The sequence below is a fragment of the Neofelis nebulosa genome, chromosome 13 (genome assembly GCF_028018385.1).
Source record: "Neofelis nebulosa isolate mNeoNeb1 chromosome 13, mNeoNeb1.pri, whole genome shotgun sequence".
NCBI classification, from domain to species: Eukaryota; Metazoa; Chordata; class Mammalia; order Carnivora; family Felidae; genus Neofelis; species Neofelis nebulosa.
Window position 1 is genome coordinate 65681859 of NC_080794.1, and position 14299 is coordinate 65696157.

Genomic DNA, 14299 nt, shown 5'->3' on the forward strand with positions numbered 1-14299 from the left:
GAACAGGATGGAAGCTGTTGACCACTATTGCTGTGGTTAGTGTAGGCTGTGTGTACCACGGATGTTCACCCTGCTGGTTCAATTGATGGGAACCTTTCTAAGCATCAGTTTCCTCTTCTGTAATTTGAGACCTTGGATCCCTTACGTATTTGAGCTGTGACATTCTCCAATCCTCAAAGGAAAGGGAATTATCGGTCAGTCACCTGTTTGATTTCCAGTTCTCCCCTTGTCCCTTGTTCCCAGTAGTAGAACCATATTCCTTCAGAATTGGGGCCACCCTGGACATGATTACGACTTCTTTAGGGAATACTAGATGCAGCTCATGTAGGAAGAGGGAGAATAACCGTTAGAGCAAACCTAGGGACCATGTACCCCCTCCATGTAGGAGGGGTAGGCCATCAGCAGCTTTGTGACAGAAAGCCTGCTCTTAATTCTGTAACCAAGACAGGTTCTGAGTTTGACTTGAAAGGGTGATGTCCTTGATGCCTAGAGAGCCCGGGAATAAGCTGAAATGCATTTCAGGCAGGCAGTAAATATTTTTAGAGGTTCCACGAGAGGTACATATGAACCTTATAATCTGCCAGGGGAGGCTAACTTTACACAAATTGCTGTACATGATAAGAAAGTGATGATTACAAAGCCAAGCATACTGCAAATGAAGATAGGATGCTGTGAGAGTATATGACAGAAGGGTTTGAGTATGCCCTGAAGGAGTCCTGGACCTGTGCCCATTGGGGGGCAGGCAGCAGATATTTGGGAAATGTTTTATTTGTTATTATTTTTTAATGTTTATTCTTTTTTGAGAGGGAGAGAGAATCCCAAGCAGGCTCCATGCTATCATTGCAGAGCCTGATGCAGGGCTTGATCCCATGAACTGTGAGATCATGACCTGAGCTGAAATCAAGAGTCGGATGCTTAACTGACTGAGCCACCCACGTGCCCTGGGGGAAGTGTTTTAGACATAGGATTTAGGTGTGTGTGTGTTTTTTTTTTCCTTACGTTTTGTGTAATACAGGGGCTGAGCAACTCCTATTCTGACCTCAGTAATGAGGGCAAATTTTCTTTCTTTTTTTTTTTTTTTTTAATTTTTTTTTTTCAACATTTTTTATTTATTTTTGGGATAGAGAGAGACAGAGCATGAACGGGGGAGGGGCAGATAGAGAGGGAGACACAGAATCAGAAACAGGCTCCAGGCTCCGAGCCATCAGCCCAGAGCCTGACGCGGGGCTCGAACTCACGGACCGCGAGATCGTGACCTGGCTGAAGTCGGACACTTAACCGACTGCGCCACCCAGGCGCCCCTGAGGGCAAATTTTCTTGAATAATAGCACATGATTACCCCTTCATGATAGAAGTACTTCCGTTATGAAAGGCAGAGGACTTTCTAGTGTTGGGTTGAGGATGGAGAGAGATGTGCGAGGACAGGCTGTGTGTGTGTGTGTGTGTGTGTGTGTGTGGTGTGAAGAAGGAAGCGTAGCATGTTCTTTTGGGCTGTCTCCAGCAGGGAGTGGGGCTGCAGCACAGGGCTCTGTAAGCCAAGGCAGTGTGTGATCTGCTGGCCACTCCTTTTAGCCCCCTGTAGGTTCAGGGAAAGTAAACTCTTGCCTCTCTAGCATTCCTGGGTTCAGTTCTGACTGCATGAAATACCTTTGGTCTTTGAACCAACCTGCAGGAGGCCAAGTCAGCCTTTCCACAGAGGGCAAAGCCCAGAACTTTCCCTTGGGCTTTGTGGCGGAGTGAGAGAGGTAGGAGTCTGGCAGTGGACACTGGCTGGCTGGCTTCTCACTTCTCCAGAGGTGAGTGGTGGCCTCAGGGCCAGGTGAGGATACCATGGAAACTCCATGTTAGGTCTCCCCTTCTCTTCTGGCTCCTTTCTCCCAGGAAACGACTCACCCCCAGCATGTCAACTTGGTGAAGTCTCTCCCACCCCAACAAAAAAATCTAAACATTGGCCATCTCTCCCTTTATTGCATTTGTTGGCTACTCAGGCCTCCTACCTCTCTGGATGTTCTTTCTCATCTATTTGGGCTTCCTTTTTTTGGCTTGCCTCTTAAATGTAGTGGTTTTCAGGGCATGTCCTCAGCACTTTATCCTTCCCGTTCTGTGCATTCTTACTGGAAAACTTTATCTTTTTATTTTTTTTTTTTAACGTTTATTTATTTTTGAGACAGAGCATGAACGGGGGAGGGTCAGAGAGAGGGAGACACAGAATCCGAAGCAGGCTCCAGGCTCTGAGCTGTCATTCCAGAGCCCGACGCGGGGCTCGAACTCACGGACCGCGAGATCGTGACCTGAGCCGAAGTCGGACGCTTAACCGACTGAGCCACCCAGGCGCCCCAAACTTCATCTTTTAAAAAAAAAATTTTTTTTTTAATGTTTATTTATTTTTGAGACAGAGAGAGACAGAGCGTGAATGGGGGAGGGGCAGAGAGAGAGGGAGACACAGAATCGGAAGCAGGCTCCAGGCTCTGAGCCATCAGCCCAGAGCCTGACGCGGGGCTCGAACTCACTAACTGTGAGATCGTGACCTGAGCTGAAGTCGGACGCTCAACCGACTGAGCCACCCAGGCGCCCCTGGAAAACTTTATCTTAAACTGCCTCGATGCTGCTAACTCATCACTTTACTTTTTTTTTTTTAATGTTTATTTATTTTTGAGACAGAGAGAGACAGACAGACAGACAGACGGAGAGACAGAGCATGAGCAGGGGAGGGGCAAAGAGAGAGGGAGACGCAGAATCTGGAGCAGGCCCCAGGCCCTGAGCTGTCAGCACAGAGCCCAACTCGGGGCTTGAACTCACGAGCTGTGAGATCATGACCTGAGCTGAAGTTGGACACTTAACTGACTGAGCCATCCAGGCACCTCTCATTGTTTTACTGCTAATTCAGACCTCCGTACTTTCTTTTAAGCCTTAATACCCAGTTGCTGAGAAACTTGACCTTTTATTTATTTATTTTTTTTTTTTTTAAATTTTTTTTTTCAACGTTTTTTTTAATTTATTTTTGGGACAGAGAGAGACAGAGCATGAACGGGGGAGGGTCAGAGAGAGGGAGACACAGAATCGGAAACAGGCTCCAGGCTCCGAGCCATCAGCCCAGAGCCTGACGCGGGGCTCGAACTCACGGACCGCGAGATCGTGACCTGGCTGAAGTCGGACGCTTAACCGACTGCGCCACCCAGGCGCCCCGTAACTTGACCTTTTATTCAGCATTTACTTGAATTCTTGAACTAGGCGCTAGGGTAGCAGAGTGAGCAAAATGGACATAATCCTTGGCTCCAAGGAGCTTATGGCCTAGAGGGGAAGGTAGGCATTAATAACACAGAGGGACGCCTGGGTGGCTCATTTGGTTGAGTGTCTGACTCTTGATTTTGGCTCAGGTCATGGTCTCATGGTTAGGGAGTTGGAGCCCCATGCCCCGAGTCCGGCTCTGCACTGATAGCCTGGAGCCTGCTTGGGATTCTCCCTCTCTCTCTCTCTCTCTCTCTCTCTCTCTCTCTCTCTCTCTGCCTCTCCCTCTCCCTCTGCCTCTGCCTCTCCCTCTCCCTCTCCTCTCTTTCTGCCCCCCCCCCCAATAAATAAACTTAAAAAAAATTTAAAAACTGAAACCACAGAGTGTTAAGGCAAACTGGTATGGCTCTGAAGAAAGAGCACAGAGCCAAGAGGGCTTACACAGAGCGCCTCATCTAGTTGCCAGGATAGAAGTGGTAAGGGTCCTTCAAAGGATTCCCTGAGGAAAGGTTTAAGCCAAGATCTAAAGGATGAGTAGGTGCTTCCTTGCAAGTAACTCTGGACTGTCCTGGAGAGCAAAAGGCTACTTTTTGAGGGAGAGGGTGGACCCTTGAAATTATGTGCTAATACATCTGCTTTTCAGGCTGCTATTTATTCTGAGCTGGCATGGGTCTTTATTGGGGTGGGAGTCTTGGGTAGAATTCTTCTTTTGTTTTACCTCTACTTAATATAAAACATTTATTTTTAACTAGTCCTATGGCTTCCACCAGCAATATGTTTCCTTTCCCTAATACTGTCGATACTGGCTTTGTTTGCTTAATTTTGTGAGTGCTTTTGGAGTTTGGTGAATGTATAACTCGAGATGACTTTAAATCTTGCTCAAACTGTGCCTATGAACTTGTTATGTAACGTATATAGAAAATCCTCAGTTAAGGTGATGGTTTTCTTTTTTTTCCCTAAGTTTATTTATTTTGAGAGAGAGGGAGGGAGGGACAGGGGCAGAGGCAGAGAGAGGGAGAGAGAGAATCCCAAGCAGGCTCTGCACTGTCAGCGTGGAGCCCAATGTGGGGCTCGAACTCACAAACTGTGAGATCATGACCTGAGCTTAAGTTGGACACTTAACTGACTGAGCCACCCAGGTGTCCCAAGGTGTGTTTTTCAAGGAAAAATAAAAGACCTGGTCGTAGAAGATAGAGAGTTAAATCTGAAAATTATTCCTTAAAAAAAAAAAAAAAAAAAAAAGGATGGGTAGGTGTTAGTGAAGAGGGGAAGGAAGAGTATTCTGGACAGGGAATGGCATTTGTAAAGGACCTGAGACAGGTGGCAGCCTACTGCATTTAAGAAAGTCTCATGGTACTTGGAACTCAACACATGGAAAATCCAACTACCTGTTTTGTCTTTTTAAAAAAAAATTTTTTTTTAATGTTTTTATTTATTTTTGAGACAGAGCATGAGCAGGGGAGGGGCAGAGAGAGAGGGAGACATGGAATCCAAAGCAGGCTCCAGGCTCCAAGCTGTCAGCACAGAGCCTGATGCAGGGCTCGAACCCACGAGCTGTGAGATCATGACCTGAGCTGACGTCGGTTGCTTAACGGACTGAGCCACCCAGGCACCTCTCCCTGTTTTCTCTTAAAGACTGTTTTTCTATATTCTTTGTTTTGTCACATTATGGTTCAAGTCAGAAATCCTGTATATCACTCTGGATACTTGTGATGTGTCAATTTATCTAGGTCAAACACCCTCCCCACCCCCCACCCCCCAGCCCCCCTCTCTGGTATGCTTCCAGTTTAGAGTGAGCTGGGAGGGAGAAACAGCTATTTTGTAGCACACACACCTCCCAGTAATTCGATCAAACATGAATTTGGGTGCTGTGGTGAAGGGATTTTGCAAATGTAATTAAAGTCCTAATTGGTTAGCTTTGAGTTAATCTAAAGGGAGATTATCCTGGGTGGCCTGATTTAATCAGATGGAATCCCTTTAAAAGAGGGCTAGGCATCCCCTGGGGTCACAAACTGCAGCCATAGCTGGGCCTCCATTGCTCTCCTTCCCTCCCAGGATCATCCCTTGGTAACTGCTTGCAGCTGTTGGCTTCAGGCTTGCCTAGCAGAATTCCCACAATTACATAAGCCAGTTTGCTAATTCCTCATACTAAACCCATCTTTATATATTTATCAATATTAGGTGAGTATATATAAAGGATATATGTATCCTATTGATTCTGCACCTGTGCTCGAACCCTGACTAATAGACTATTTCTCCTGTAGCCAGTCATTCAGCAAATCCCAAGCTTCTGCTGCTTTAAAAGTTTCTGTCCTTTTGGTCCCTCCTCTCTGTTCCTGTGCATGTGGTTTCATATGAGCTCCACGTCTTCTTGCCTGGATCATTGAAGTTCCCTTTCAGCTGGTCTCTTTGTATCCTGTGAAGTCCTACCGCACTGAGTTTATTTTCATGTCATTGCCCAGAGTTTTCTTTCTTTTAACATTTATTTTTGAGAGCGCACAAGCGGGGGAGGGGCAGAGAGAGAAGGAGACACAGAATCCAAAGCAGGGTCCAGGCTCTGAGCTGTCAGTGCAGAACCTGATGCGGGGCTTGAGCCCGTGAACCGTGAGATCATGACCTGAGCTAAAGTTGGATGCTTAACTGACTGAGCCACCCAGGCGCTCCTAATTTTTTTAACATTTATTTATTTTTGAGAGACAGAGACAGAACACAGGTGGGGAACAGGGTTATCTTTCTAAATGACACACCTGATCTTGTCACTCTGCTTAAAATCTTGTAATGGCTTCCTGAAATTTCTCAGGCAAAAATTCAAAAGCTGTTTTTAAAAAAAGAAAAAAAGATTTTATTTTTGGGATGCCTGGATGGCTCAGCAGGTTAAGCATCCTACTCTTGATCTCGGCTCAGGTCATGATCTCAACAATTCATGGGTTGGAGCCCTGCATTGGGCTCCGTGCTGATGGTGTGGAGCCTGCTTGGGATTCTGTCTCTCCCTCTCTCTCTGCCTCTCCCTCGCTCATGCTCTCTCTCCCTTTATTTATCTCTCTCTCTTAAAATAAATAAATAAACTTTAAAAAGATATTTTATTTTTAGGTCATCTCTACACCCATTGTGGGGCTTGAACTCACAACCTTGAGATCAAGAGTCACACATTCTACCAACTGAGCCAGCCAGGTGCCCTACAAGCCTTAGCTTTTTTATATAACGTCATTTTCTTTCCTGTCTTAGCGTATCAATTTTACTTCCTTTGAAAAAAAAATGTTAGTGGTTCCCTAGAGTTTGCCATGTACATTTACAGCTAATCCAAGTCCACTTTCATTTTTTTTTTAATTTTTTTTTTTTTTTAACGTTTATTTATTTTTGAGGCAGAGAGAGACAGAGCATGAAAACGGGGGAGGGTCAGAGAGAGGGAGACACAGAATCCGAAGCAGGCCCCAGGCTCCGAGCTGTCAGCACAGAGCCTGACGCGGGGCTGGAACTTACGGACCGTGAGATCATGACCTGAGCCGAAGTCGGATGCTTAACCGACTGAGCCACCCAGGCCCCCCCCCAAGTCCACTTTCAAATAACACTAAACCGCCTCAACCGTAGTGCCAGTAACTTATGCAAGTGTTCCTAGCTACTCCCTTCTGTTACAGCACTGCTGTTATTCATGTGGAGTATCCATAAGCTGTAATCATCGAATACATTGTTGCTGCTCTTATTTTGAACAAACTGTTATCTGTTAACTGTTAACAAGTAGAATAAGAAAAATAAAGGGGTGCCTGGCTGGCTTAGCTGGTAGAGCATGTGACTCTGGATCGCAGGGTTGTAAGTTTGAGCCCCACATCGGGTGTAGCTATTACTTAAACAAAACAAAAAAAAAAGAAAAAGAATTTATTTTGCCTTCATTTATTCCTTCTGACACTCCCTTATGTAGGTCTGAATTTATGACCTGTATCTTTTTTTTTTTTTTTTTTTTTTCTCTCTGAAGAACTTCTCATATCTTGCAAGGCAGGTCTATTGGTGATAAATATCCTCAATTTTGTTTTCTGGGAAAGCCCATATTTCTCCTTCACTTTAAAGGATAATTTTGCTGGTGTAGAATTCCAGGTTGGTGGGGTTTTTTTTTCTTTCAGTGCTTTAAATATTTCACTCTACTTTCCTTGCTTGCATGGTACCTGAGGAGAAATCCAATATAGTTCTTTGTTCTTCTGTAGGTAAGGTGTTTTCTTTTCCCTACCTCAGACTTCTTCCTTGACTTTCTTTGTCTTGATTTTCTGCAATTTGAAATATAATGTGACTAGGTGTAGTTTTTTTTTTTGTTTTTTTTTAATTTCAATCCAAGTATAGTTAACATACAGTGTTATATTAGTTTCAGGTGTACAATGTATTACTCAGTACTCATCATAAGTGTACTTTTTTTAATGTTTATTTTTGGGAGAGAGAGAGTGAGTGAGCATGAGCAGGGTAGAGGCAGAAAGAGGGAGACAGAGGATCTGAAGCAGGCTCCACACTGTGAGTGCAAAACCCAATTAGGGGCTTGAACTCATGACTGTGAGATCATGACCTAAGCCGAAATCAAGAGTCGGCCACTTAACCAACTGAGCCATGCAGGTGCCCCATGGTAAGTGTACTCTTAATCCACTTACCTGTTCCATCCATTCTTCTACCCACCTCTGCTCTGGTAACCATCAGTTTGTTCTCTATAGTTAAGAGTCTGTTTTTTTATCTTTTTTCTTTGTTCATTTGTTTTGTTTTTAAATTCCACATATAAGTGGAGACGTATGGTATTTGTTTTTCTCCGACTTATTTCACTTAGCATAATACTCTGTAGGTCCATCCATGTTGTTGCAAATGTCAAGATTTCATTTTTTTTTTATGGCTGAGTAATATTCCATTGTACACATATACCACATCTTTTTTTTTTTTATCCATTCATCTATCCGTGGATACTTGGGCTGCTTCTGTAATTTGGCTATTGTAAATAATGCTGTAATAAACATAGGGGTGCACATATCTTCTCAAATTAGTGTTTCTATATTCTCTGAGTAAATACCCAGTAGTGGAATTTCTGGGTCATATGGTAATTCTATTTTTAATTTTTTGAGGAACTTCCATACTGTTTCCATAGTGGCTATAACAGTTTGTATTCCTATCTAGGTGTAGTTTTGTTTTTTTTTTTCTTCAAAGTTTATTTATTTTTGAGAGGGAGGGAGAGAGAGAGAAGGGGGAAGGACAGAGAGAGAGAGAGAAAGAGAGAGAGAGTCCCAAGCATGCTCTGTGCTTTCAGTGCAGAGGCTGATGTAGGGCTCAAACTCCGCGAACTTCGAGTTCATGACCTAAGCTGAAATCCAGAGTCAGACGCCTAAGTGACTGAGCCACCCAGGCTCACCTAGATTGTTTTTTTAAGATTTTTTTTAATCTTATTTTTTTTAACGTTTATTTATTATTGAGAGACAGACAGACAGATAGAGCATGAGCAGGGGAGGGGCAGAGAGACGGGGATGCACAGAATCTGAAGCAGGCTCCAGGCTCTGAGCTGTCAGCACAGAGCCCAACGCGGGGCTCGAACTCATGAACTGTGAGATCATGATCTGAGCTGAAGTCAGACACTCAACTGACTGAGCTACCCAGGTGTCCCTCTTTTTTTTTTTTTTTAAAGTTTATTTATTTATTTTGAGAGAGACAGAGCATGCAAGTGGGGGAGGGGCAGAGAAAGGAGAGAGAGAGAGAGAGAGAGAGAGAGAGAGAGAGAGTCCCAAGCAGGTTCTGCACTGTCAGCACAGAGCCCAACACAGGGCTTTAACTCAGAAACCTCAAGATCATGACCAGAGCGGAAACTAAGAGTCAGATGTTTAACTGACTGAGCCACCCAGGTGCCCCTAGATTTTTAAAAAAGATTTATTTCTAAGTAATCTACACCCAATGTGGGGCTTGAACCCACCACCCCGAAATCAAAAGTCATATGCTCCATTGACTGAGCCAGCCAAGCACCCTTAGGTGTAGATTTTTTGGTAGTTATCCTTCTTGGTGTTTTCTGAGCCTCTTGGACTTGTGGTTTGATGTCTGTAATTCATTTTGGAAAATTCTCAGTCATTATTGCTACAAATATTTCTTCTGTTCCCTCCCCTCTTCATCTTCTGCATTCCCATTACATGTATGTTACACCTTATGTAATTGCCCCAGCGTTCTTGGATTTTCTGTTCTGGTTTTTTCATTTTACTTTTTCTCTACTTTTCAGTTGGGGAGTTTTCTACTGACACATATTTAAGCTCACTGATTCTTTCCTTGACCATGTCCAAGGTACCAATGAGCTTATGAAAGGAATTCTCAGGGGTGCCTGGCTAGTACAGTCAGTAGAGCATGTGACTCTCAGTCTCCCAGTCATGAGTTCAAACCCCACATTGGGCATGGAGCCTACTTTTTAAAACAAAAAGAGGGGCGGGGGCCCCTTCGCTCAGTTGGTTAAGCATCCATCCAATTCTTGATTTTGGTTCAGGTCATGATCTCATGGTTCGTGAGTTTGAGCCCTGCGTCAGGCTCCGCACTGACAGCACAGAGCATGCTTGGGGTTCTTTTTCTCTCTTCCCCTCCCATATGCTCTCTTTCTCAAAATAAATACATAAATTAAAAAGTATATATTAAAAATAAAAGGAGTTTGACACTCACCATATTAAATGGGGTGCTTGGCTTGCTTCGTTGGTAGACCATGCAACTCTTGATCTCAGGGTTGTGAGTTTGAGCCCCACGTTGGGTGTGGAGATCACTTAAAATCTTTTTTTTTTTTTTCTTTTTTTTTTTAATTTTTTTTTCAACGTTTTTTATTTATTTTTGGGACAGAGAGAGACAGAGCATGAACAGGGGAGGGGCAGAGAAAGAGAGGGAGACACAGAATCGGAAACAGGCTCCAGGCTCCGAGCCATCAGCCCAGAGCCTGACGCGGGGCTCGAACTCACGGACCGCGAGATCGTGACCTGGCTGAAGTCGGACGCTTAACCGACTGCGCCACCCAGGCGCCCCTTAAAATCTTTTAAAAATAAAAAGGTGGGGCGCCTGGGTGGCTCAATCAGTTAAGCATCTGACTTTGGTTCAGATCATGATCTCGTGATTCGTGAGTTCAAGCCCTGCTTTGGACCCTGTGGTGACAGTTTGGAGCCTGGAGCCCGCTTTGGATTCTGATTTGTAACATTTCCTTTTGATTCTTTCTTAGAGTTTCCATTCCTTTGCTTACATTGTCCATCTGTTCTTTGCATGTTGTCCACTTTCCCATTGGAGCCCTTACCATATCAGTCATAGTTATTTAAATTCCTTTTTTTTTTTAAATTTTAATGTTTTTTAAATTTTTATTTTTGAGAAAGAGAGAGAGGGCGTATGCGTGCGCACAAGTCAGGGAGGGGCAGGGAGAGAGGGAGACACAGAATCCGAAGCAGAGTTCTAAAGTAAATCAGGCTGAGTTAAAATCCTGGCTCTGCCACTGGCTAATACTTGTGTGACTTGGCAAAGTTGCTTATCTGTGCCCTAGTTTTCTCATCCTTAACATGGGGTTAGATTAAAGGGTATTTATTTTATAGGGTTATTGTGAAGATAAATTCAGAAAATGCATGTCAAGCACCAAGCAAAGTGTCTAGCGTAGAGTCAAAGTTCAGTAAGCGTTAGCTGTGATAAATATCATCTGGTCCCCACATGCCCTGTGTGCGGTCAACGCTGGCTGTTCTTTTTGCCTGGGACACCTCTCCTCTATCTATCTTCTACCCATCCTTCAAAACATTATTTCTTGTTTTCGCAAAGCATGTTCAGAATCCCTCATCTGTTTTGTTTTTTAAAGTTTATTTATTCATTTTGAGAGAGAGAGAGTGCAAGTGAGGGAGAGGCAGAGAGAGGGAAAGAGAGAGAATCCCAAGCAGGCTCTGAAATGTCAGTGCAGAGCCTGATGTGGAGCTTGAACTCAAGAACCACAAGATCGTGACCTGAGTGGAAACCCAAGAGTTGGACCTTAACCGACTGAGCCACACAGGCGCCGTATCCCTCGTCCAGTTTAGATAAAGTGATCATATAATTTACTACCCCGAACAGGACACTTTTGAGAGTGGAAGGGGATGCTATTAACAATTGCCCCAGGATAATAATCCCAGGAAAACTGGGAGATAAGGTCATCTCAATTTTAGATGCCTCTTCTCTGGTTTTCCATTGCCCTCAGTGTCCACAGCATTGTTTACACTGCTGTCCTTGTGGCTTTACTTGTCTTTTACCTCCCATTCTGTAACTCCTTGAGGGCAGGTGCATTACCTCAGTCAGAGCCATGGCCTGAGACCTCTTACAGGACCAGCATGCACCACACACGTACACAGAAGTGATGAGAGTGATCATGCCACATGTTCATTTTCCCCTTTGTCTATAATTGTTTCTACCTTGAATGTGATCCATGCTTTAGGCCTCTTTCAGATCAATCTATCTTCTTCTTCTTCTTCTTCTTCTTCTTTAAAATTTTAATACTTTTATTTATTTTTGAGAGAGAGAAAGAGACAGAGCGCCAGCAGGTGAGGGCAGAGAGAGAGGGAGACACAGAATCCAAAGCAGTCTCCAGGCTCTGAGCCGTCAGCACAGAGCCCTATGCGGAGCTCAAACTCACGAACCACAAGATCATCACCTGAGCCGAAGTCGGATGCTTAACCAACTGAGCCATCCAGGCGCCCCAGATCAATCTGTCTTCTGGGGTGCACATTCCAGCTCTTCTGGGAAGCCCCCTTTTCTTACTTTGCTCCCCCATCTCTGCTTTCTCTCATCTCCTGTACGTACTGTTGCATATATATTATATCCTGTTCCATGGGTGGGCTCTTGTTCCCCAGTAACACTCAGCTCCCCAAGGATAGGCACGGTGTTGCCCTTTTTTCCAGTGTCTCCCACAGTATGGTCAAGCACAGGGCTGGCTACCAGCAGGCACTCAGGAAACACATATTAGTGTCGGTTTCTCAGTCTGGGACCATTCACTGGGGCCTGCCCAAACTTAGTCAAACGATGCTAGTGGTGGGTGAAAGCAGGCATTCTACAACTGCGGGAGGGTTCAGGGCCTCCGGGGCAGACTGTAGTTTGGGGGACAATCCTCATTTCCCCTCTCTGTTCCTTAAGTCCCCAGTTTTGTGTGTGAACAAGATGGAGGCTGATCTGTCTGGCTTTAACATTGATGCTCCCCGTTGGGACCAGTGCACTTTCCTGGGGCGGGTGAAGCACTTCTTCAATATCACAGACCCTCGCACTGTCCTGGTACCGGAGCGGGAGCTGGACTGGGCCAAGGTGATGGTGGAGAAGAGCAGGTGAGCAGCTAGGGGGGAGGGGGCTGGAGGCACTGGGGCAACACTGATGGATCCCTGTGGAGAAGGTGGAAACTAAAGATATGGGAATAGGCAGAGCTCTCAGGAAGGGGGGAGCAGGATGACCTGGGGCAAGGGGCCTGAGAGGTAACTGTGTCCATTATCCTTGGGTGGCAGGATGGGTGTTGTGCCCCCAGGCACCCAAGTGGAGCAGCTGCTGTATGCCAAGAAGCTGTACGACTCAGCCTTCCATCCTGACACCGGGGACAAGATGAATGTCATCGGGCGGATGTCCTTCCAGGTCCCTGGTGGCATGATCATCACGGGCTTCATGCTCCAGTTCTACAGGTGGACCCTGGGAGCAAGGTGGTGGGCAGTGTGGCCACTTGGATCTGCTAGGCAGGGAGCCATATTATGATGACAATCACAGCCATCTTTATTGACCCCTTACCAAATACCAGGCACTGTGTGAAATTCTTTGCGTATGTTACCTCACTTAATCGTCTCATCAGCCCTACAGAGAAGTGCTGTATAGATGAAGAACGGAGGTTCTAGAGAGGTGACGTAACTTGTGCAAGTCCACACACAGCCAGGAAATAAGGGTGCCTCTCTAGAACTCTCGACGAATCAGCCATCCTACTTCCCTCTTTAGAAAGTACTTATTCAACAATGAAATATTAACGTATTTTTATAACGTAATGTCCCAGCAAAAAATATAGGAAGGTGACCCCCCCCGCCCCTCCTCCCCACCCCCAAAATTAGGAAGACCTATAGGAGAGAATAAACTTTCTCTGTAGCTGCTGGATATTTCACTCCTCTCCTTTCCCCTCTTCTTTCTGCCCCTTCTCCCCCATGTATCCATTTGTCCAGTTACTGAGCCAGGCCTTGGGCCAGGTGTTAGGCATATAAAAACTTTAGCCCCTGTCCTTAAAGAGCTTCTCCAGTTTTGTTGAGGAAACCAACAAGTAAACAGTTATAGGTCAGCTTGCTAATAGGTTGTGGGGAGAACATGGGGTTGTGAGAACGGGGAGCATAGAATGACTCATTGTTTCAGGAAGGGCCGGGGAAGGGTCAGGAAGGTTTTGAAGAAGTGATGTCTCAACAAAGCAAGATTTAGCCATGTATGAAAGGGGTGTGTGTGTGTGTGTGTGTGTGTGTGTGTGTGTGTGTTCCAGGCAGAGGAACCAGCCTGTGCAAAAGCCCAGGTGCATGAAACAGCATGGGAAGTTTGGGGAACAGCAGGTAATCTGGGGGTATACACCAAGCCTTGCATTGACTCCCCTCTGCGTCTCTGGGCCTTCCTTATGGTAGGACGATGCCGGCTGTGATCTTCTGGCAGTGGGTGAACCAGTCCTTCAATGCCTTAGTCAACTATACCAACAGGAATGCAGCTTCCCCTACATCGGTCAGGTAGGAGACTTGAACCCCAGGCTGTCCACGTGGGTCAGGACCAGGTAGCTGTCCTCGTGAGGGGAACAGCCCTTCTAAAGGGTTCTCGGGCTATCTTCTCCAGGCGGGGCTTATTCTGGGCAGGTGACCAAGTCCCTCTTTTTACGGTTTGCAAGTATTTTCTGAGGCTGACTAGGAGAGTATCTTCCTAGACTAGTTCAAAGTTCATTCATTCATTCATTCTCAAATATTTCTTGGGTAGGTGTTAAGTGCCAGGCATGGTTCTAAGGTCCCTGCTCTTATGGAATTTAAGGACTTGTAAGGAAGCAAGCATGATAATCTTAGATTGTAACTGCTGCCATTAAGGAAATAAACAGGTGACAAGATAACAAACA

At 45.2% G+C, this 14299-nt stretch overlaps 1 protein-coding gene and 1 long non-coding RNA gene across 10 annotated transcripts in view; both read left to right on the top strand.

Moving 5' to 3' along the window:
• The window catches only part of SFXN2 (sideroflexin 2), a 60094-nt gene that overhangs the window by 37997 nt on the left and 7798 nt on the right, over nt 1-14299 (top strand). For 8 of the 9 annotated variants that reach the window (XM_058697628.1, XM_058697625.1, XM_058697623.1 and 5 more), the window contains 3 exons: nt 12334-12518; nt 12693-12881; nt 13827-13925. In XM_058697628.1, coding sequence (XP_058553611.1) covers nt 12358-12518; nt 12693-12881; nt 13827-13925 — 449 coding nt within the window. In that variant the 5' untranslated portion in view covers nt 12334-12357. The remainder of the gene's footprint in view (nt 1-12333; nt 12519-12692; nt 12882-13826; nt 13926-14299) is intronic. The other variant, XM_058697627.1, reaches the window with a different exon arrangement.
• LOC131493298 (uncharacterized) lies at nt 6640-9986 on the top strand. Its single transcript, XR_009252556.1, has 2 exons — nt 6640-8841; nt 9084-9986. It is a non-coding gene; the product is annotated as an uncharacterized LOC131493298 (long non-coding RNA).